The sequence below is a fragment of the Acanthaster planci genome, linkage group LG21, assembly GCF_054643075.1.
Source record: "Acanthaster planci isolate LZ-2023a linkage group LG21, COTS_SCS, whole genome shotgun sequence".
In the NCBI taxonomy this organism is placed as follows: domain Eukaryota; kingdom Metazoa; phylum Echinodermata; class Asteroidea; order Valvatida; family Acanthasteridae; genus Acanthaster; species Acanthaster planci.
Window position 1 is genome coordinate 7277994 of NC_141797.1, and position 21996 is coordinate 7299989.

Below are 21996 nucleotides of genomic sequence, written 5' to 3' on the forward strand. Positions count from 1 at the left end.
GACTTCTTGGGTGCTTTCTTGTCTCATTTTCTTCTCCTTTTCAGTGAGCCAATAACAGTTGAAAAATGCTTACCTAACATTCCACTGGGCACAACGTAGGCCTAACCTTCAACCTAGTAGTAGTCGTGAAAAAACACCCAACTCCGCGCTGTACCGTCTTACAGTAATGGAAAGTTGCCGAACTTTCCATCTCACACTCACAGCTTTTATGCCTAACTGCATATCAACCGTCATGAAACAATTCTGCCTAACTGTTGAGCTAGATAACGGTCGGGCCCGGTCGAGCATCATCTGCCTAACTTTACACGAAGCCACAAACGGCGCGGTGGGAAAACATTTGCCTAACTTTGAATTTACCCGCAAGCATCTCCAGAAACTTCGTTCCCTTTCTTTTTTTGTTAACTTTCCGGCAAATTGAGCTGCCAGGTTAGCTAGGTTTATGAAAATTTTAGCATTTTGTTTTTTGCATCAATCTGTCGGACGAAAACTAGACAAATATTTAATAACCATTGAATAACCAGCGCAGTGAACAGTTAGGCAATTTTTTTCTGACCGTAATTTCGCTCGATGGACAGTTAGGCAAATCGTCTGGACCGTTAGTTCTTCGATAGAAGGTTAGGCAGAATTGTTTCATGACCGTGAGTTGGCTCAGTAGAAAGTTAGGCAAAGGTGTCCCTGACTGTGAGCTTGCTCCTTTTAGTTCGAGTGCGCGTGACAGTCAGAATTAGGCAAGTTTTTGGCTGATGGTGTTAGCTGACTTTGTTGTGAAACTTGAGCAAAGTTCTGTTAAAAGACTCTTGGAAATTTAGCTGGAATTTGCCGACATATCGTTTAAGTGACCAGCCGGACCGGAGGGGGTCATTCATGCAAAGGTTTTTCTGTGATGTGGGATGACAGCATTGACTAAAGTTTGCTCAGCGACGACACGGAAGATTTGGGCGGTTGCAAAGAAGTTGTAACGGACATAACAACGACATTGGTTTGTGCCGTTATGACACACCCAGGATGAAATGTTGACCGGCACAAGATGGCAGAGAGAAAGGTATGTTCTTCCTTAACATACATCCTTGTTTCAACATTTCTCACAAAGTATGTGTTGCCTTTTTACAGGTCCAAAATTACTTTAGTAGCCTCTGGAAATACGCCCGGACTGAGGAATCGTTTTAGGGAGGACATTCCTAGAAAATGGTGCATTCCAACTAATTTTTGGCAGTTGAATAATGAAGACCAGGGGCTAAGGTTGTCGTCAAGTTAGTTCAAAGTTGAATGTCGGTGCAGACAACCTAGACTTTTAGCAGCCTGTAGACAGTGTTTCAAATGTACTTGTCCCATGCGAGACTTGTGGTCAGCACTAATTTGCCGGAATTTGGTAATGTCCCGTAAATAGGTGTAGAATCCATTCAGTCCATTACAAAGCCAAAGTCAAGTCAAGTTACAACTTATTTCCCCTGGGGTCTCTAATTCAGAAACTTATTGTGTTGTACAGTGAGTGGCTCTTGCAGCTGGGCATCTGAATGGTGCAGGAGAGTAATGAGGAATCCTGCTTGATTATTCTAATGCGTAACCTTTTAAGTCACACACCTGTCTGCGTATAGGCCTTACCTGATATGGCATAGGAATTGGATACTGAATAGAATTGTACACATACCAAGGCTTCACATCTGTGGCCAAACAATGTGCCTATTAAAAAATAGGGAACAAGGGCTTTCCATTATCACAGCCCAGGTGGGATGGAAACCCATATGCAGTAAGGTATGAGACGGAGAGAACCCCCCCCCTGCTTTGTGTTGGTCATTGTCTCGCTGGAATCTGGGGAATTCCTTTCAGACATCTTGGGGGATGTGTTGAGTAACAATAGTCTGGAATGTGTATAGGGATTGGACATGTTGGGGGGTACCCCTCGGTCTCGTTTCTTGCTGGGTATAGGAAACCCAGTTCAACTTTCACCCAAAAAAATTAGAAAAAAAAGAGCAAATAACTCATGCCGTGGTAGGGGATGCTTTCACACATCTTCAAGTTTTTCCTCAGGCCAATAGAAGCAACCTGTCTATCCCTGTGAATGTCATCAATTATGAAAATAGCTGAAAACAGCTAAAAAATGGCTTGAAGAAGTTGAACTGTGAAAATCTCATATACTTTTGTACACAGCCAGCGAGGAAAAAAAGCTGAAATCCAGAACCCTAAAAATCAGCTGAAAATCTCAGAAATCTCACCCCTGGATGTATGCCTTTCACAGAACCAAAGCCCATGAAACTCGAGTGGGAAGTGGAACTTTGACAAGAACACGAGTCACATTTTGAATAAAAAGGGGTAGGGGAGGTACATCTTAGGTGAAAAAGGAGCTAAAGTGAATCACAAGATTGATCTCTATCCTTATTTCTGAGCAAATTAGAAAGACAAGGTGATTGGCTGACGGCAGAATTATTGGCCAATCGTTCAATGAGACTGACAGATCGTGCAACGATCGAGCAATTACACTGATCGACCATTTCATAGAGCAGTCACGTTTGAATGGCCCTCGACATGCCCTAAACATAAGTAAAATGACATGCACACACCAACTGACTGAGACAAAATGACAACAAAGGAACAACTCGTATGTGGTTGCCATAGTAGCGGACATTTTGTTTAATCAAATCACAGCATGCTCGTGTTAGAGATGGCTTTATATAGAGTCCCATTTGCATTCTACATAACGGTTTATCAGGTTCAACAGTCTTAAATCACATACAATGGCTACAAACAATGGCTACATGCATAGTTTGGCTTACACAAAGGTTTATCCGTTGCTAACAGAGGGCGATGGTTCCCCTCGTTTTCTCTGTTTTCTCCAAATGACGCAATCTACGTTCGGAATCCGCATCTTGGCATGAACAGAAAAAAAAGCCCTTTTAGCTTGTTATAGTTGAGCTCTGAAGACAAATGACACTGCGTTCGACTTGGATGCTTCCGTATTTATTTGAACAGATAAAATCAGAGAAAACATGTTTTCCTCGGAGGTGCTCTTTAACCTTGTGTGGACAAAGCCAGGACTGCACACGGTTTTTTCCCTCTGAAAAACAGGTTTTGTGGCTTTTTGGGGTTAGGGTTACCTGTAGCCCCCCCCTAAAAAAAACAGTTTGAGAAACAATAATGCAATCCTGAACAAAAAACCTACATACAAATGGTGTTCACAGCTCAAGAAAAATGTTAATTTGACATAATTTTCTAAAGCATATGAGAACAAAGGGATGTCAAGAAAAGACACATGTTGATCTGCATTTTTCTCAAAGATGAATTCAACATAATGAGGTCTTGAAAGTTACATTGTTAATCAGAAAATCAGTACAAATTCATTTACACATGGAACTCTATATCATGCACAAGAGGGTGCCCACGGGTCCTAAATGTTACCTTTTTTGCCAATACTTTCTATGTTTTTTCACCAAATATCTCCGATGTCTTGTTTAAGGTATGTAATGAACATGTTAAAAGAAGGTACATGTATGTACATGTACAGTGTCCTACCGGGAACATCCTACATCAAATGTTTTACTTTTCAGACTACTGAAAAAAACTTCCCATGGGTGGAGAAAATGACAAAATTCTATGGTTATTTTCCAGATTCATTCGAATGTCTTGTGCCTTGCCAATAGCTCTTTGTTTTGTGCATTGGTTTTGCACGTTGGCTTGTTTATAAATCAAGGTCTAAATGTAGTCAACATCCAAAATGCCAATTCCACTACATGAAGCCGTACGCGAGACAAAAACTATCCTTGTTAACAGTGCTGACGGCGGGTATACATTCATAGCTGCAGTTTTGAATTTCAATCTGAAACACGCGGAGGGTTGCTCAAGTTTCTAAATGAAGTGGGTTTTCCATCATATGGGGCTCGTCTGCTGTCACGTATAATCAATCCCATAGGAAACCACTGTGTTCCATGTTTTTTTATTGCATAGAATTCCATTACTGTTTGCGTAAATGGGGTCAGCATGACTCCATTGGGTGTGACAAATAGTCATGTCACGCATTACAATGGTCAGCAATAGTCAGCTGTCCCATGAATAGGACTTCATTGCTTTATCTGGCAAAATGCTTCCACAGGTAATAACCTGAGGCTACAAACAGTGCACAGCAATCTTGTGCTATATGTAATACATTGGTCTAGAAGTTTGGTCTCGACACCGACAAGCAAGGAAGAAAGTTTGTAAACTAAGAAAGCTCTTCTCTGTCCCAAAACATGCCACCTTTTCAACTCCAATCTTGAGCTGTAGGCTTGTGGGTACACCATGGAATCTATCTCTTCAGAAGAGGTGTGGTTTTGAGAAGTTGGAACTGGCGAGTTCCTGGCCAAAACGTCAAGTTAATACTCACCGGTCCCAACTTCTCAGAACCACATGTCTTCTGAAGAGACAGTTTCCATGGCGTACGCGCTAACATACATTGTACAGCTCAGATAACTTCCACGCTTCAAATCTTACTTAACTCCAATCTTTCTCTGCTATCCACAATCCAACATACACCACAACCGTCATGCGGTTAATGCACACGAAGAAACCTTCCAAACTTAGTATGTACAATGTAAACATTTTTTTCATTTTTTTTTCATACATAGTTCATGATTTTTCTAGGACCTTAAAACATCAGATTAAAAAGTGGGTTTTTTCCCCCCACATTTCAATCACACACTCTCTTCCACGTCAGAAACTTTCCACCTACATGTATGACATCTTTCTATTTTTTTTTTTTTACATAGTAATCTTTTTTTTTTACAGTTGCTATTAAAAAGCTTTTTCTGCCCACTTTTTGTGCAGTTTTATTCCGTTCTATAAAACAGACAATTTGTTCAAGCATTTTATGTTCAATCCTAAATTGGTCCCATTCTAAAATTTCACCTCGGTCTATGTGAAAGTAAATACATCTATGTACAACGTGTACATCAAAATATATGGCTTTCTCAAACAGGTGCTGACAATGCACAACCTGTTCTCCCGGAATGACACAAAAATATTTTGGGGGGTACTCGAAACAACTCCGCCGATTCGTACTCATTGAACACGTGAGACTTGCAATGTGAAAACACCCGGAAAAAGCTCTCGTCAATATTTTTGCGGCGTGCCAAATTTACCGGTGTTGTAGTCGAGACCGTCACAAGCCCTTTTACGAGACCAGTCATCGGCAACAGGGTGAACGGTTTGTGGCTTGAATTCAGACCAGAGGTATTGTGACGGTCCTGAGAGATCTCGACTTCAACACTGAAATCATTTCTGGTACGTTGGTGAACGGCCGTCCTTTCCAATCCCCAGTTTCAAAGTAAATTCTGTGGTAAGTCCTCGTGTCCAGCACAAGGCCCTCTTCAGTTGGATGGATCATGTTGGCTTTGGGCTGTAATGCATTGCAAGAGGTCTCTTCAGTAACTCTTCCACGGCACACTGTATTATTTGGGTTATCACCGATGCTACACTTTACCTCAAACCACAACATGCATGTTCACTCCGCAAACCAAAACAAGGACATATGCTTGCAGGAGTTCCTTGTCAGTGCAACAACGAATCCTTGGGTGCTAATTTTTAACAACATACTTCTGAAGACAGCGATTTATTGACGGGAAGGTCGTGCAAAGCAGAAACGGGTCACAAATACAAGTCTTCTGGCAACTCTTCAATTTTAGGCATGCAGCTGGCAATTCAATAAAAAACAAGATACATAGGTGGGTAATTCCAGAAATAAGGGGGTCCAAAAGTTTGTTTTTTTTTGTCCTTGTTTACATCTGGCCTTTGTTATTTGACATGGAAATATCACCAGCATTGATTTCCAAACTACTTGGCAGGTCATTTGCATTAATTCACCACTCTTGGAAATTACAAAATACGTTCTGAACTTACAAAATCCTGTCAGATGTGACAGAGACACCAAAAAAAATCGACCCCTAATTTCTGGAATTACCCGGTTCCCAACTATACTAGACTTCATAAGGTGTTTCTCAATTTGTAGCGAGTAGCGCAAGAAGTGAGAAATGAGAGAGTCGGGTGACCCGAGGAAAAGTTGCACCCCTGAAACTCGACCCCGTTTGTGTAAAGGGTGTAATTGATGGCACTCGAGCAGTGTACTTCTCGACACGTCAAGCCACCGTAGGGAGTCCGCAGGCTCAGAGCTTGAGGGATCGCGGCCGACAGGATCGTAGGATCTTCCTGGCTTGCTCTGTCATGTAGATCTGATCGTCCGACTTCCCGCAGGCAATCCTCTCCCATGCTCTGTCCAGCTGTCACCAAAAGGAACCCAGAGAAAACTCCACATTTACTTAATGACGCAGGCGATTCAACTCTTGAACGCCTGTTGTTTTGTTTTCATAAACCCTGAGGGGACACGTGGTTAGGGTTTATAACTTCCAATCATGGGGGGTCATGGTTTCAAATCCGAGTATGATAGCATTCTGTGACTTGAGCAAGTCCCTTCACCCTTACATGCCCCTCTCCACTCAGGGATAAATGGGTACCTGTGGGGGGCAGACGTGGTTGTGCCTGCAATGGTGGCATCAGGCTAGTACGCTCCCCAGGGAGGTGAAATGGTCCCTGGAATGTTCAGATGTTGTGAGCTGCATGGGCAGGGATAATGATAATACATGTATAGTGGTGCCTCTATTTCCCATGTGCCTGTTAAATGCGTCGATATTATTCATGCTCCTGAACGTCATTTTGAAACCACCCGGAAGTTTTGGAGGATTTCGCGGGATTGAGAGGTAACGGAGCTGGTTGTCCCTTGACAGTACATAGTCTGTGGCGTTGGATTCTTGCAGATGGGACAATTTTGGAGGACCCTGAAAGGTTTCCAGAAAAACTGCTGAGTGGAGGTTGAAGGGCAAAGGAATCTAAACCCTAACAGTCTTCAATCCTCTGACGGGTGAAGGATTGAGGATGCTTCGGGGTTGTCCGTGCAAGATGGATGAGGCGTGTGAGACTAAGGTTATCTCCAAGTTGGTTGAAATGAAAGCTACGAGTACTGCATCTCAGGACACATTTTTCACTCCTTGGTGTGACCCTTTTTTATATTTTTCCATCACAGCTGTTGATGACGCAAACTGTGTTTCTTCAGTGCTGGCCAGAGAAGGGCCCCCAAAATATGGTTTGTCTCCGGTCAGACTGATGTTCCGGAATTGATGCAGCTTCGCAGCTTTTTTTTTCCCTCTAGGGTTGCATTGTACAGACAGGTTGTCGAGTCATGGGACTAGACCAGCTTTGTTATTGTAAGTTATCACTGCTCGACATCGATCTCAATGGGATCTATCGCCCTGAGTGAAAGACTGAGCTGCCCACAAAAATTTTGAGGCAGTGTGGCACTAGAGGGCGCTGTTGCAGCTTTCACACAGAAAAAACATTGACGTGCATGCTTGAAATTGACGGCGCGCCGACCAGAGACGAAAGACTTTTTTTGCTTAATGACCCTATGTATTTGGCCAATGTCTCTTCAGTGCTGCAGAAAGGCATGGATTCTTAGTGGTGCATGGAGCTGGACTATAGAGGCTTTGCATGGCTGCCATCTTGCAGGCCAATGTTTTTGCTCCACAGGGTATGCACAAAGGAGGTTTCCCTGTGGAACCAAAGAACTGCCTTCCAAAATGGCTACCATGCAAAGCCTCCGTTGAAATGTCAGCACGGCCAGGTGTTGGGACTCTGAATTCAAAGCAAATTTGTTCTGATGATTTGGAAAGTCCAAATGAGACTACGGAGATTCTTGACGTGAAACTGTCCTGGCTATCATGTCAAGTACGAATCGACCATTTACACTTGGCCTGTGTCTCTTCAAGACAACCTTTCAAACACAATCTAAGTAAAGCAAAGAACCCAGCTACGACAGCCTCACAACCAGACATTTCATACTCACCATAGGCGGGGGTTTGAACGGTGTCTCGTGGGTGCTGTTCTTTGACTGTCTGCCGGCCAGGCCATCCCCGGTCTTGACCGGCGAGACGGGCAACAAGAAGGCGCTGTTGAAGGAGCCGGTCGCCATGGCGCCAGAGTGGAGGGGGGGAGAAAAGAGCAGCGACTCCGAGAGGAGGCTGTGACTTTGCTGGAGAGAAAAGAAAAACGGAAACAAGGACTCGGTCTCGTCAAACCTCCAAGGAAGATATCTGTGAGTTCCAGCAAATGCAATATAAACTGCATTAAAAAAATTGGTGTATGTGACCTCTGAGACTCTAACTGGCCTACTGGAAATCGCAACTGTATGTATACATACCAACGCACAGTCTGTTGGCTTCCTATGTTAACGAGAGAAAGGGCTTAAGGACTTCGCATGAAACATTCCATTGATAACCAGAGTGGTTCAGGCGATATACTCACCTCGTCGTCGGCAAAGTGACTGGAGCTGAGGTCTGTGTCAAAGGTCATTTGGTTGGTGAGCGACTTGCGCACTCGCTTAGCTGGTGACTCACACTGCAAGGATAAAGGTCATTTCACTTTGCTTGAACATATTTCGTGATCCGACAATAGATGCCCATAAAATTGGTCGGTTTCAAAGGTTGGTTGATGAGTGACTTCTGAACAATTTGACCACTTTTCAAATGGTATGTCAGAGTTTGAACATGCCTTGAGCAGTGTTTTTATTGTTGAATTTCATTAGTTTAAGGCAAGTCGGGTATTTATGGCACCCTTGACATCACCTCAGCTGTAATATATCCACGTTAAAAAACAACGTACCATTTACACTGCTTAGTCAGTAGCTGTTTTGTATCAAAAGGCTCGCCTGCTCAGCTACTGCGAGTCTGTTGTTTGTTTATACAGGTTAAAAAGATCTTCTTACATCTTGATCTATGTTCTCAAAGGTCTCTTTTGAGAAATTTCATTGCAGGGAGAAGAGTGGAAGTAGGATAAATGCAGCTCGCTGGGCAAATACATTCAAAACTAACGGACTTACGCTGTGATTAAGTTTCGTGAAATCGCTCATAATTTGTTGCGCAACTTGCGCAATAAAATGTGACGTAATTGGAGTTACGCCATTGCGTAAAGTTTCTTGAAATCGACTGCAGGTACTCTACGGATTGTTAGACAAATGCACGGAGACACTAGAGCTACCATCTACAGGTTAGTGTTTGGGCGAACACATGGGATCTTGACGATTTACAGGTTGGTGGACAAACGTGCAAAGACCTGACACTCTACCGATTGGTGGATAAATGCGTGATGATCTAGAAATCTACGTATAGGCTACTGGGCCAATGTATGCAGACCTACTGATCTATGGTTTGCGAGGAATGCATGACGGCCCAACACTGTACAAATTGCTTGTAGATAAGACTCAAGACTACAAGGATTGTCTGAGACAAATGCATGATGACCTATCAATCCACAGTTTGGCTTTGGGCCAAGTACGCAGACCTGCCGATCTGAAGATTAGTAGATAAAATGTCTGCAGACTTGGGCCTCTATAGAGTGGTTTCTAGACTAGTGAATCCAGACCTTACACTTGCTGGTTGTGAGTCGAACACATTGAGGACAGCACTGAGCACGCACAGAGGTCACAAACTGAAAAAAGGGGGAGCGTTTTACCAAGGAGATTCGTACCGACACTCGTTTGAGTGACGAGGCCGAGCCGCAATCCTGTTTGATGATCTCCGAGATGTCTTCCAGTTGTCCTGGAGTACACGGCTTTGAGAAAAAGATAGAGGAAAGAAATGTTACATCTGGTTTACTGGAACTGTTCCCAAACACCTCACCGGTCCAAGAGTTGGTGAGCGGGTGAAAGACATGTCTTCCTTGCCTGCAAACTCAGTGGAAAAATGTTGGCCATGTTTATCTGAGTTGGAGCATATCAAAGCTCCAATAACATGTTGTCCCCAGTATCTAGAAAATGAAATTCAGAGGGATTTGAGAGGCCAAAAAAGGAGAAATTGACAACTCATAATTTTGCCAATCTGAATCTCTTGATGACTGAGCAAAACAAGTATGTGACCGGTTGGAGCTGACCTATCAGTCGTGATCAACATAACATAAAAACTTTCTGACGGTCTCTTACTGCTCCATCTGGTGTTGAGTAGAGGCTATCCCAATACCTGACATGAACAGTCCCAAGACCAGGGCCCAATTTCACGGTGTTGCTTAGCACGATTTCACACTAACTGAGATTCCACATATTTCACAGAGACTGTATGCAATAAGCATGGGACAAAAAATTGGCTTCAACTTAGTGACGCAATGCTAGAAATCTCTATGCACGTGCAACTATCAGCACAACCATGCTAAGCACCACCATGAGACAGTGCTTAAGGTTAGCACATTTCTCTGCTAAAGTTAAAGCAACTTCTCTACTAACTCTTAAGCAGCTCTGCGAAACTGGGCCTAGATGCAAAACCAGTCACAAGACCAGACACACAGACAGAAGACCGGACGCAAGACCAGTCACAAGTAACCGGGTGAACAGTGTCAAAGAAATGCATTTCTTGCAGTTCATTTTGACTAGCTTGTGGCTTGAATTCAGACTGGAGGTTCTGCGTTGGTCTTGTGACGGTCTTAAGAGGTCTCCGTTGCGACACCGGCTGCAGCAGTCGGAGGTCGGCTCAAACGGAGAGTGCCAGTTACCGTCACGTACGCACCATGAATCTACTTGTTCCGCTTCTTTTCTCCAGTGCCTCCAGGGCATCTTTGAGGGGGGTCGGCGTCCTAGGAGTAGACTCCAGCAGAGAACGCTTGGCATTATTTGGTGTCCGGAAGTGCCTGGAAATGAAATCATGTGTTCCAGATCGAATACCTCAGAGCTAAAGTTTCATGACACTTGAACACGGGCGAATGCTGAAAGTTTTTGTGCTTTTGTTGTACGAATTTCGAAAGATTTTTCCAAGCTTGTTTCTATCTAACAAGACTTTTCCTCCTTTGTGAAAAAAACATGGATGTTACATTCAATACAGTGAGGTCCATGACATATCAAATGATATATTTTTGTCCTTATCGATCAAAAGTGAGGCATTGGGGCTTAGGCTTCGCCTCCTTTACCATTGGTGTACTTTAGTCACAAGCCCTAGCTGCAAAGCAAAATTTACCCCATTCGGCCACAGCCATACCTGGTGCCCGGGGTTCCCGTGGTGAATATCTTGGGTGTTGCATGATGAGATTTGATGACGGGTGTGGAGGTCATGACCTGCTCGCTGCCACTGCTCTGACTGGGCTTTTCCAAATTCAAGAACTTTTTTTATCAAGTGGGAGGGGAATAATTACAGAAAAATCCATCAGCAAAAGTTCTTCAAACCAGAAACGCATTGCGTTTCGAATTCCAGAACAAAGTAAAACAGGGTTCCCATGGAAGTTTGAAAATAAAATTCCATAACTTTTTTAGGACGTTTTAGGGAGAATTCCCATGACATTTAATGCATTTTACAGAGAAAACTTGTTTTCTTTTATGAACTGGACGACTGCCATGGCCACTGCTTTAAAACAAGGAGAGCCCTTAAATTATCATTATTCTGTTATCTCATCAAAAATAACCCTTATGATTTTGATTTCTACAACCTTTTCCCTCTTACAAAAAATTCCACGGCACCTTTTTTTCTCTCAATTTTCGGAATGGCATTTCCATGACAACTTTTTCCTTCCCAGGCACTGTAAGGATTTTTCCGTGACCTTTGGGACCCTGTTTTAATTAAGGGATGGTCACGTGTGGCAGTGGAAGAATCACATCGGCTACACCTGTTTTTTCTTTTTATAAGCGAAATAGAGGATTCGGTGAGTTTCTCTAATGTTGGCCAAACCAAGAATTTGAAGACCAAATCAGAAATGTAGATCAATTTTAATAGCAGTTCTTAAGCCTTCCAGATATACTGCAGCTTTGGCCTGATATTCCTCACAACTCTATGGGAAGTGGCTGCAGCCACAACCATAGACTCGTGCACAAATCCAAGCCGTAGCCAAACAATTTTGGACATGGGCTTGTGAGTCCCTATATACTTGAAGGTGCCTGGTTGCAGTACAAAAGCATACAAGGAGTTGAGACATTGCTGTATGTGGACTCACTTGTGAGGGCGAAAATGGCAGGCTCTTGATGGGCGTGCCTTTGGGTGTGGTTGGGATGCTCCCTTCCAAGATTCTTCTGGAACGCTGGAGCCAACAAGTTAAAGAACCGAGCAGCGTTTCTTGTAAACAAGACCTCACAAGATGTATTTTTTGCATTGGGGAGATGTTAATTATATATAACGGTTTTGCCCGTACCCAACGTATATTAATAAGCACTGCATGCTCAGTGCTTGTCCGAGAGCTTGTGAAAAAACCTCATAAGCTTACTCGGGTGGGACTCGAACCCACGACCTCTGTTTACTAGTGCAGATGTCTTAACCACTCGACCACCGAGCTTGCCGGGGTCGGCTGGCCGGTCCGACCTCACACTTTTCATAACTTAGTTCTAGCTGATGTTCTGTGTGTAGCGAATTTCAATTTGATTGCTCAATGCAGTTAACCTCAGTAAAAAAGGTAAGTTGCCCTTCTCAAAAATGTGAAATTTATCAAGTCAAGAAGACAGTCAGCACTGGATATGCCTGGTGGGACACTATTCAAAGGATACCAGCCGTGGCTTGCTCTTGCGGAGGATAGTCGGCGGCGTGCTGAACTTTGACGTGATGGGCGATGTGATGGGAATGAGACTGCCGTAGCTGCCCCTGGACAACTCGCTGATAGCCCGACTGTCAAAGTGGTAACCTGAGTTGGAGGGGGGAAAACCCCAAAAGTTGGCATCAGGGGAAAGCTTTGCTACAAAGCCTTCGCCGTCCCAAATTTCAGGGTTGAACCTTGTCTGCTGCACGGATGGCATTTGTGTTATGTTCCCGGCTTGTGCGCGCACATTGGCGGGGACGGGCATGCTCAATTTTAATATTGACCCCTTGACCTCCATTGATCACAGGAGCCATGGTTCTGTTTTTTGATCAAATGTCTTGTGTTTGGGCTCATGCCTTTTTAATTTTGCGCGATAAAATGCGTCTCTCAGGGACAACAACCGTTGTTTGTTTTTTGCATGGAGACTGTGAGCAGGAAGCACAGCAAAAAGAAGGCTAACCTTGGAGAAAAAATTTGCTTTTAAAACTTACTGAAGTGACAATGGAAATGTCTGTGCACGCCCTTGCAATTTTTGCACCGAGCATGGCAACCGTGAAATGTTCAACATGAAATACGCTAACCGTTAAGCAAATTTTTGTGTTATGGTTGGCAAAAAATTTGCTTAACAGTAAGCAGCACGGTGAAATTGGACCCCCATTCTCCTCTAAGGCCCGAAAATAAGGCCAGAGAAAGATTGTTAATTTACAGAACTGTGTCGAATATCTAATCGATTATCGAATATTTGAATGTTTTTTCCGAATTTGAATATTCCAATGCAAAATTCATGAAAAGGGAGAATTTTCCTTTGTTTTAAAATGAGAAAAATCGCACTATGGAGGCTTGTTTCAAGCAGATTCAAATGAAAAGCAACAGAACATTTTTTCTCATGATGATTCAAAAATTAAATCATTCATTAAAATATTTAAAAGGAATAAATTGTCAACAGGGCAAGAAGCATTGTTCGTCTGTTAAATCTTGCTAAATCGTGGCTGGAGATAATCCTAGATGTGAGAAGCTATTATAGTGATTATAATGTACAATTGTGTGCGACTGTGCATTATTGCAACTGATTTTGTATACATGGTTTGTTAATCACCAATCTACTGGTCAGTACAACCGAATATTAATTCCATCAAATATCTGAATATTTAAGGTTGAATATTTAAATAGTGAATTATTCAAATTGCCTCAGCCGTAGTAAATTAGCAAGAGATTTTGAATTCGTTTTCAAAATAAATACCTGTAGTATTTCTGAGAGACATCCCTCGGCTCGCAAACGGAGGGGATTCATTCTCCTGGTTGCTCAGCATCGTCTCAAAATCATTGAAATCGGGTACTGACATGTCCAGATCCAGGAGGTTAGAGGTGTCGGTGAAGTCGGGCATACCCCTGGGGCAAAAGATTCAATTGCTCGGTCAGCCAACACAATGCAGGTTACATACTGTCCGGGAAGATGACACCCCCTTGAGATAATCACGAGACAGTTCCAATTAAGTCACAAACCATTATCAACTGCAATCAGGGCAATCCTTGATTACGGTTTATGCTGAAGTACCCGTGTCTGGTCCTGACAAGACACAACCACAGAATGCTTTTTAAATGCACAACTTTGGACTTTTAATCTCTTCCCGCCGGGATTCTTTTGACCGTGACTGCTGGGCTGCGGTTGGCCCAGCATGCAAAGCTCTGTCCAGCAGCAGGCCCACATTGAAACCGCAGGTGCATGATGAATAGACAGCATGTGTACATGGCTCCCAGTATGAAGGGGTTAATGCTATCTGCCCCGAGCTGAAGTGCACCCCCAATCGGCGAAAGAAAGACAGGTGGTTACAAGCGGGTTCTTGCACGCATTCTGGGTTTACGCAAAGACCATACATTCCGGAATGATTTCGTTGCGCGTACTCAGCGTGCTCCGCGTCAAACGCGCATATACCTATGCGCCTCATGGCTCGCGTGACATTTCTTACCACATCACCCCTTTATTCAAACTTTGAGACTATATCGCGGCATGATAGCCGCTACCTCCATGGATTAGTCTGAGCCTGTGTAAATTTACAAACTTAATGAGAATAACTGTGAGTGAAGAGACATCGGACTACGGAGACATCATCACACTACAGAGTTTGCTGTACATGCCTGGACGTCCTCTGCCCTGTGACACAGGAGATGCCCGTGTGTAAAGATTTCATCCGGTGCGAAGTGGTGAAATCATTGACACGCAACAGGGACCTACTTAACTTAATTTTTCAAAACAAATGGTACCGATTGGCTAGATCTTTTGACCCCCCAAAAAAGGAAAAAAAAAACATAACATTTTACCAGTTGACGTCAGATCTTCTTAATTGAAAAAGCTGCTGGGGGTGGGTTTTTGGGGTTTTTTTACGGCAAATTCTTCAACCTTGCAAATGCGCTTCGACCCAACCAAGTACGCATTAACCCTAACACTCCTCAGTCCTCCAACAGGTGAAGGATTGAGGAGGGTTAGGGTTCATACGTCAATTGCAGAAACAAAAAAAGAGTTCTTAATTAAACGAGTGCACATGTCCTCCGTGGAACAAATAAGAAAAAAATAGGCGCGTTTACTCCTCGCCTGGCGTCGAGCGGTCAAGAAAAGGAGAAAACACAGGAATTTCGATCATACCTCATTGGACTCAAAATCTCCTCGTCACGGACAATCCAAAACATCGGACTGTCCTCTGCACCACGGTTTGTTGGGCGGCGATCAGGAGATGTCCACTGACTGACTGATGGCTGTTGCCGAGTGGCTGAACTGGTGCTATGGGTCTGGTGCAATGTACGGACGATTCCCTGCCCTGAGCCCCGAGTCCTCGGTGCGTCTAGTTACCATGGTGACAGAATGTAAAAGAATCTGCCTTATGATTGGTTACGTATTTCAACGGAATGTGCACAAACTTAAATAGTGCTTTACTGCTGTCACAGAGGTCCTGCGCAATCAAAATGATTTAACTTCTCTGTGACTAAAATAAAAGTAACAACCAGTTCAGAATTGAAATGTTTGTTCAAGCAAAACTGATTAACTTTTGTAGGCCCAAATCAATTGTCAATATGCTTGAGTTGCAAAATTCACTATTCAGTTACTGTTCTTTGACTTTTTTATCCTCACGAAAAATTCTCATGTGTTTTCAAGGCTTGAAACCTGAAATAAAAATCCATGTTTCAAATTGTTTCCCAAGGAAATCAGAACCCCAAGTGCCAGTGGCATCCTCATGTTTGTCTTGACTGTCTTTGTCACTGATCAGTCCACTGATCAACCAATAGTTGATATTGACTGGTAATCTGTGCAAGAAATACTTACCGGGCACCAGGCAAAATCAATTGTCGCTGCTTGGTCTTGCCCATGGGGTATCAGTTTTTAAAAATGTCACTGGGTATGGACAGACAGTTTTAAACACCTGCTGGGAAGACAGGCGGAAATTGCAGTCCTAGCAAAAACTCTTCAAAAGAATACATTTTCAGACCAGAATGGCCAAAACGGACAAGTTTTAATTAGTTTGGCTGTAAATACAGTGAAAATTCATGGGAATCTTCTACTGCTATTCAGGGAAACTTACTCTGTGTAGGGCGCGATGACTCTGCTGCGGAAATAGAGTCTTGATAGAAACAGGTGATCTGGAATCCAGAAAAGACAGGGAAAGGTTCCCACAAAATGTCCATGACAATCAGTTTTTGAGATAACATGTATGTACAGAATTCTCAGGAGAATTCAAGCAGGCAGGGCTTCTGACAGAATGATTTCGAATCTTATTTATCTTATAAGCAACTTCCGTGCTTAAACGGCTCAATGAAATTGGCCCTTGTGCTGAAAAGTGATGTTGTTAAACCCTTCGAGATGGGTCACAATTTGCAGAGAAAGGAAAAACAGGTGTTGCTGTGGCAACCTGAGTGTGTTCACCTGGTTGCTAAGGGGAAGTTGTTTGACCGGAGTGTAGGGATTCTGTGTCTCCACTTTCCGTTTCATCGTCGAGTTCCAGTGGTTCTTGATGGCGTTGTCCGTTCTTTCGAAATAAACAGTAACCAAAAAAAGTTTTTAGCAAAATACATCCTACACACAAAGGATCCAAAAATGAAGAGTTATCCCATCTTTCAATTTCAACATGGCTGACTCTGGAACAAGAACAGAGTTCCTAGAACATTCTTTAGTGTTCAGCCTTTCAAGACGCTCCTCTGTACCTGCCCGGGAGCTGCTTGGCAATCTCAGCCCAGCGGTTGCCGAGGCGCTTGTGAGCATTGTAGATGATGCGATCCTCATCCTGCGTCCAGGCACTCTTCTTGATGTCTGGATTGAGGTGGTTGTGCCATCTGCAGAGGAGAGATTTCAGGAGAATGTCAAACAACCCAGATCAGAACCCGGAACTGTGGAAGAGCTCAGCACAGATCAGTTTCATATCTTTCTCAGCCATCCAAGGACTGATCTTTTTGAAACTTGACGTACATGTAAAAAATCATCAATCATATCTTCATAATGTGACCGGCTCTGCAAAAAGGTGTATTATGTCACATTTTTTGGAATTTGAGTAACGTGTACGTATATAATTAAATGGTTACATCCTAAGCTTTCATTTGAAATATAATTCATCCCAGTGGCATTTTGCGTTTTGGAGTTGCCATTTGCATATTCATATAATTTAATTTTATCACACATGCTTTCAGAGATAATGCCCTTTAAACATAACGAACAGAAACATTAAACTTAAATTAGAGTCTCTCTTGGTTTTCCTTAGCAACAGAGGCTTTCTGGTCCAGCAATTGGCCTCAAAATATTTCCAAATATTTTCACCCTCGGCACATAGAATGGGCCATTACGGGTTTTTGCATTGCGCGATTTAATACACTGTACACCTTTTTGCAGAGCAGGTCTCAATTTTCAATGCAATACACTGACGACTAGTGTCGCCATATTCATGTAGCGTTCACCCTGCCACAGTTAGCCCCCCTTTAGGGTAACGAGTAGAATCAGGAAGAAGGGTCCAAGATACGCAAGATACAGGTGCATGCTGGAGAGAAGAGACCAAGGTTTGTCTGTAAGTCTTGCTTCTTTCAAACATAAAAAGAGACAGAGTCTAGTACCCACCGCTCTCGACACTGTTTACCAGTTCGGCCAGCCAGATACTTGGAGATGAGAGACCAGCGTTTAGGACCGTACTGCTTGACCAGCTGAACCACTCTGTCATCCTCCTGAAACGAAGAAGTCATACCGTCTCTCAGTTTGTGGGACTGAAGATATCTATCTTCTAGGTGAGACTGCTTTGCAGTCAGGCTCATAAATTAGATTGTAGTTTACCTGATGGGGTTGCCTTTAAATTACATCTAACCATTCATGGAGGCAAAAATCAGGACAAGCCTATTTCCTGTGCAGAATGTACTGCATAAGTCGGCCTGATCTTGACGGCAAAAAGTTCAGCCAAGTCAGGAGGGAGGGGGGAGTAAGCGAGGAACAATACGGGCGATTCGCAATAGTGCGCCACCAAGAGTTTTGCCACACGCTGGCCAATCATAACGCGCGAAATTTGTCGACCATTTTCAAACGCGAATTGGGTCGACAAATTTCGCGCATTGTGATTGGCCAACGTGCTGCAAACTCTTGGTGGCGCACTTTTTGTGAAACGGCCATATTGCGGCTCACCTCCTTGGTCCAGGGTCCTTTCACGAGGTCTGGGTTGAGTGCTTTCTGCCAGCGATGGTAGCACTGCATCTCGGAGCGGTCGGGGAAGAAGCTGGCAACGTGCTTCCAGTCCTCCGAGCCGTAGGTTTCGATCACCCGACGGAGCGTTTCATCCTGAAACAGAGGAAAAAAAATGCTGGCATCACCCATCCTACATCTGCACTTGAAAAAATGTTACACTGAGTGTTGTTGTTGTTTGGAAAGGGTTCCATACAGGGACATCTCTCATTTCCCTACAGTGTTACAGCAGTCATCAGAAAGCGACGTCACGTCCTGAATAGTCAACCTCAGCCAAGGCATATTTACTTGGCAAATGCTCATAAATTTTCAGACCGGTCTCACAGGGTTTGTGCACATGGACTCACGAGAAGTCCATGTATGGAACTCCCTCCTCTTTTTCTCGTCAAGTGCCGCAAGTTCATAAAAAGGTTAGGAACATCGGAACATTTTGCTTGCCATAAAGCATACCTCGTCTTTAGTCCAGCGCCCTCTGTTGATGTGTTTCTTTCCACAGGTGTCACTCTGCGAGCTGCTGTCATAGTCCTGATCGGTGATGGTACCATTGTCGCTGGAGTCACTGTCGTAACTGCTAATGGATGGGAAAATGAAAGGATCTTTGTAGGACTGGGTCAAATTACATCCACGAAAAATTTTGCCCAGCGGAAAAATAAACAGGTTCGGGGCAGGGCAGCGTGTTACGGAGAACCTAATGCTCAACTTAGCTTCATGAATCCTGAAAGGAAAAGTCAGAAATGGCACTTAGTCCGAATACAATGTCATCAATGTACGTGTAGGCATGAACTCCGACAAAGAGTTGTCACAATAGCCTAAAAAGTACAAGTCTCAAGAAACACTCACTGGCAGTGGCACCCTGCTCTTCTTACCTTGGCTCGTGGATGTACATGTACGTACAAAAAGGCAAAGGCAAAAGCATAGCCTAACCCTGCTATGAACTGACAGTGGCAATGTTAAATGTAATCTCGTCTCTTGCACAAACTCATTGCATTCCCTCCTGAGGGATTTTTCCAAAGGCAAATCAACTCGGGGTCCACATGATGAAGCACAATAAAGTTGCGCAAGTTTCAAGACTGCACTTAACGCTCATAATAATTAACATGATTCATTGAAATCTCCACCCCCAATACTTGTGCTGTGAACTTTTAAAAACGGAAAGAGTTCCATGTAAGGGCAACACTTGATGCCCGCACAAACCTAGGAGATTTGCCTAAAAAAAGGTGTTTTGAAAATAGGACATGTTATCACTTTCTAATGGCTGTTATCTGGTTATGGAAAATTAGTGTTATCCGCACGCGAATATGGAACTCTTTCCCGTAAAATTATTGTATGTGTGCATTCACTGCAGATTTATTAACAATGCTAACATAATTTCACAAGACTGTAGACATGCAAGAACGATACATGATCAGGTCAGGGATCAAACCACAAGCCAGCGACGTCCCTAGGTTCGCTTATGGCGCTTGTTCAAGCGGAAGTGACGTCATTTTTATCAGGTCATGTGACGTGATAATGATGTAATTTCCCGCAAGATTTTGGGAAATAATGAGGCCTGATATGCCGGCAGCCAACATGGCCACTGATGCTGTTCCCATTGGAGTCTATGGCAAAAATATTTCCAATCGCTGTTTTGGAAAATCACCACAGTAGACATATAACTTGCCACTGTGAATCAATGGAGACTTTTTAATGGTAACAGTTTCATGCATAAAGTAAACTTCTGCAATGCTTTATTTTTTCGCATAAACATGTTCATTGGAAGAATTGGACTTGCCTACCCACCAAATGCAACACCTCCAGTGCAAGATTCAACTGAAAAATCTCTTCGATCTGCTTTTAGCATGTTTAGGGATATCAAACATGCCAAATGAAAGGAAAGTTTCATTAAGATCTGGGCTAGGCATGTTTCCTGTAAACTTGATTAATCAGAGCGGTGTGTATTGAATTGTTTGGTCGATAAAGAGATCGTCATCTGTGAACCGTGATCTAAAAAAGGCTCAAAATTATGTCATTGTTGCACAATCGAGTGGCGTATGCATAGTCAATCGTCGCTGGATTGTGGTTTGGTTGCAAACCTGAAAATGGGCTTCCAATCAAGCCAATCACAACATGATCACACCAACAACACCCCTGAACAAGATAAGATCTGTACCTTGGTCAATAACAGCGACAGTATTATTGAATATTGTATTAAATGAACACTAAATAAATGAAAGGCAAAACTCAGGTTTTGTTGTTTAGTCAGTTGTTAGTAGAATGGCGACAAACAAACGAAAGACACACATCTGAATCGTATATAGGCCTAGTCGGCAAAGCCTCTATCAGGAAACATTCATACCAACCATGGAGGTAGGAAAAGACTTCCTTGGTTCCTACCTCCATGCACCAACTTGCGGTTCAGTTTGGGACAACTGTGGAGTGTGAGTGGCTGCGTGTTGCTTAAATAGGAGCTGATCAGCGAATATTTATCAAAATCATGAGTACATTAGTGTAGGCCTAGTCATGCTTGTGGCCTTTCTTTGACATGATCCGATGATCATCACGATGTTCTATTCATGATGATGAAACGGTTTGGTAAATTGGTGACGTGTCAAGCCTTGTGTAGGCCTACTGCATCAGTGTGCGTGATCGCTGGTTTATGCGCTACACTAGGCCTACCTTGACAACGGAAAAGCCGTAGAAATATGACAACAAACCTGCATGATTTTCCAGAATACATGACTCAAATTCCTCTTTATATGTCACGTCATTGGATGCAGTAATCTGTGATTCCCGATCCGCAAATATTCAGCAGAATTCCGACCCTCAAGAATGCAACTCCGCTCTACGCGGCCGGAAGTCTTTATTGAAATTGCGCGCGCCGAATAATGAGATGCATGAGCGTAGACTGTGATTGGACAATTCCCCGCCGGAATGACGCACGCATCATTACGTAAAGTCTTAAAATAGGACCACGCGAACACATGCCCAGCGCGTGAGACAATGCAATCTCCTTTATGTCTACAGCATATCCTTCTCTGTGACAGCTGAAAAGAAGTTGGTTTTTTTTATAACGTTAGTGCCTCTCCGTTTCAAGATGAGGAAACCGTGATCAACGAAACTCGTACCACGCAGAATCGTCTCTATCTCTGCCTGATATATTTTCACCCCCTGACTCGGAGGTTGCAGGCCTAAGTTCAGTAATGATTCAAACACTGCCAAGCCAATAAAGCATCAAACTACATGCCTTCAGTCAACTATAGAACTAGGCACGTATAAGAAGGCGATTTTACCAGAAAAATAAAATGTCTCTGGACTGTAGCTGTGGGGAGTCAGCGCGTAGCGCGGAGCCTGTACGGCGTGGGGTCCGGGACCCGGAGGTTTGATGCTCCGTAGTGCATGATAAGCCTCACAGGAACACTTTTTGAGCAAAAGATATTTTGAAATTACTGCATAACTTAAAATCAAAATCCATGTTAAAGGACAGTTTTTAGAAAATGAAAAGTTAATTATCGTAGGCCTACTTAAAAGATTTAGATTTGATGTAACAATTAAATTTTCAAAAATGACAAATCTTAATTTAAACTGCACATAATGAAGGCGATGTTTCGTAAACCCATAACAGGAAAAGCGTCTCACAGCAACCGTAGTAAAAATAAACAAAATCAAGAAACCAAACTTTGCCCAAGAAAATGGCGGTCACCTAAAAAAAAAGTATTGGCAACTCGAAGCACGCATTGTAAGTGGAGCTTTCCTTTAAAAGAAAG

General features: G+C 43.2%; 1 protein-coding gene across 3 annotated transcripts; it reads right to left on the reverse strand.

The window, feature by feature from the left end:
* Window positions 1-2599: 2599 nt before the first annotated feature.
* LOC110982345 (myb-related protein B-like) lies at window positions 2600-21101 on the reverse strand. 3 transcript variants are annotated; one of them, XM_087131290.1, is made up of 17 exons: window positions 20947-21101; window positions 18704-18821; window positions 18197-18349; window positions 17645-17748; window positions 16744-16872; window positions 16466-16568; window positions 16125-16182; window positions 15194-15389; window positions 13793-13941; window positions 12524-12657; window positions 11980-12063; window positions 11034-11155; window positions 10569-10689; window positions 9526-9624; window positions 8320-8412; window positions 7862-8047; window positions 2600-6242 (listed from the first exon to the last, which is right to left on the reverse strand). In XM_087131290.1, exons 1-17 carry the CDS (start codon window positions 20967-20969, stop codon window positions 6129-6131), a joined length of 1986 nt encoding a protein of 661 aa, XP_086987416.1. In that variant the 5' UTR covers window positions 20970-21101; the 3' UTR covers window positions 2600-6128. The 3 variants fall into 3 exon arrangements, with proteins under 3 accessions (XP_086987416.1, XP_086987417.1, XP_022096371.2); XM_087131291.1 differs by having other exon boundaries at window positions 9541-9624; window positions 18704-18824; XM_022240679.2 differs by having other exon boundaries at window positions 18704-18824.
* Window positions 21102-21996: the final 895 nt, after the last annotated feature.

Bases quoted from the DNA above. Each gene is read 5' to 3' on its own strand.
- LOC110982345 (XM_022240679.2), bottom strand. From the start codon at position 20,969: ATGTATTCTGGAAAATCATGCAG. The intron at 13,942-15,193 runs GTATGATCGAAA...CTTTTGCCCCAG, and splicing joins GAGATTTTGAGTCCAATGAG to GGGTATGCCCGACTTCACCG. The intron at 10,690-11,033 runs GTATGGCTGTGG...TTTCATTTCCAG, and splicing joins ACGGGAACCCCGGGCACCAG to GCACTTCCGGACACCAAATA.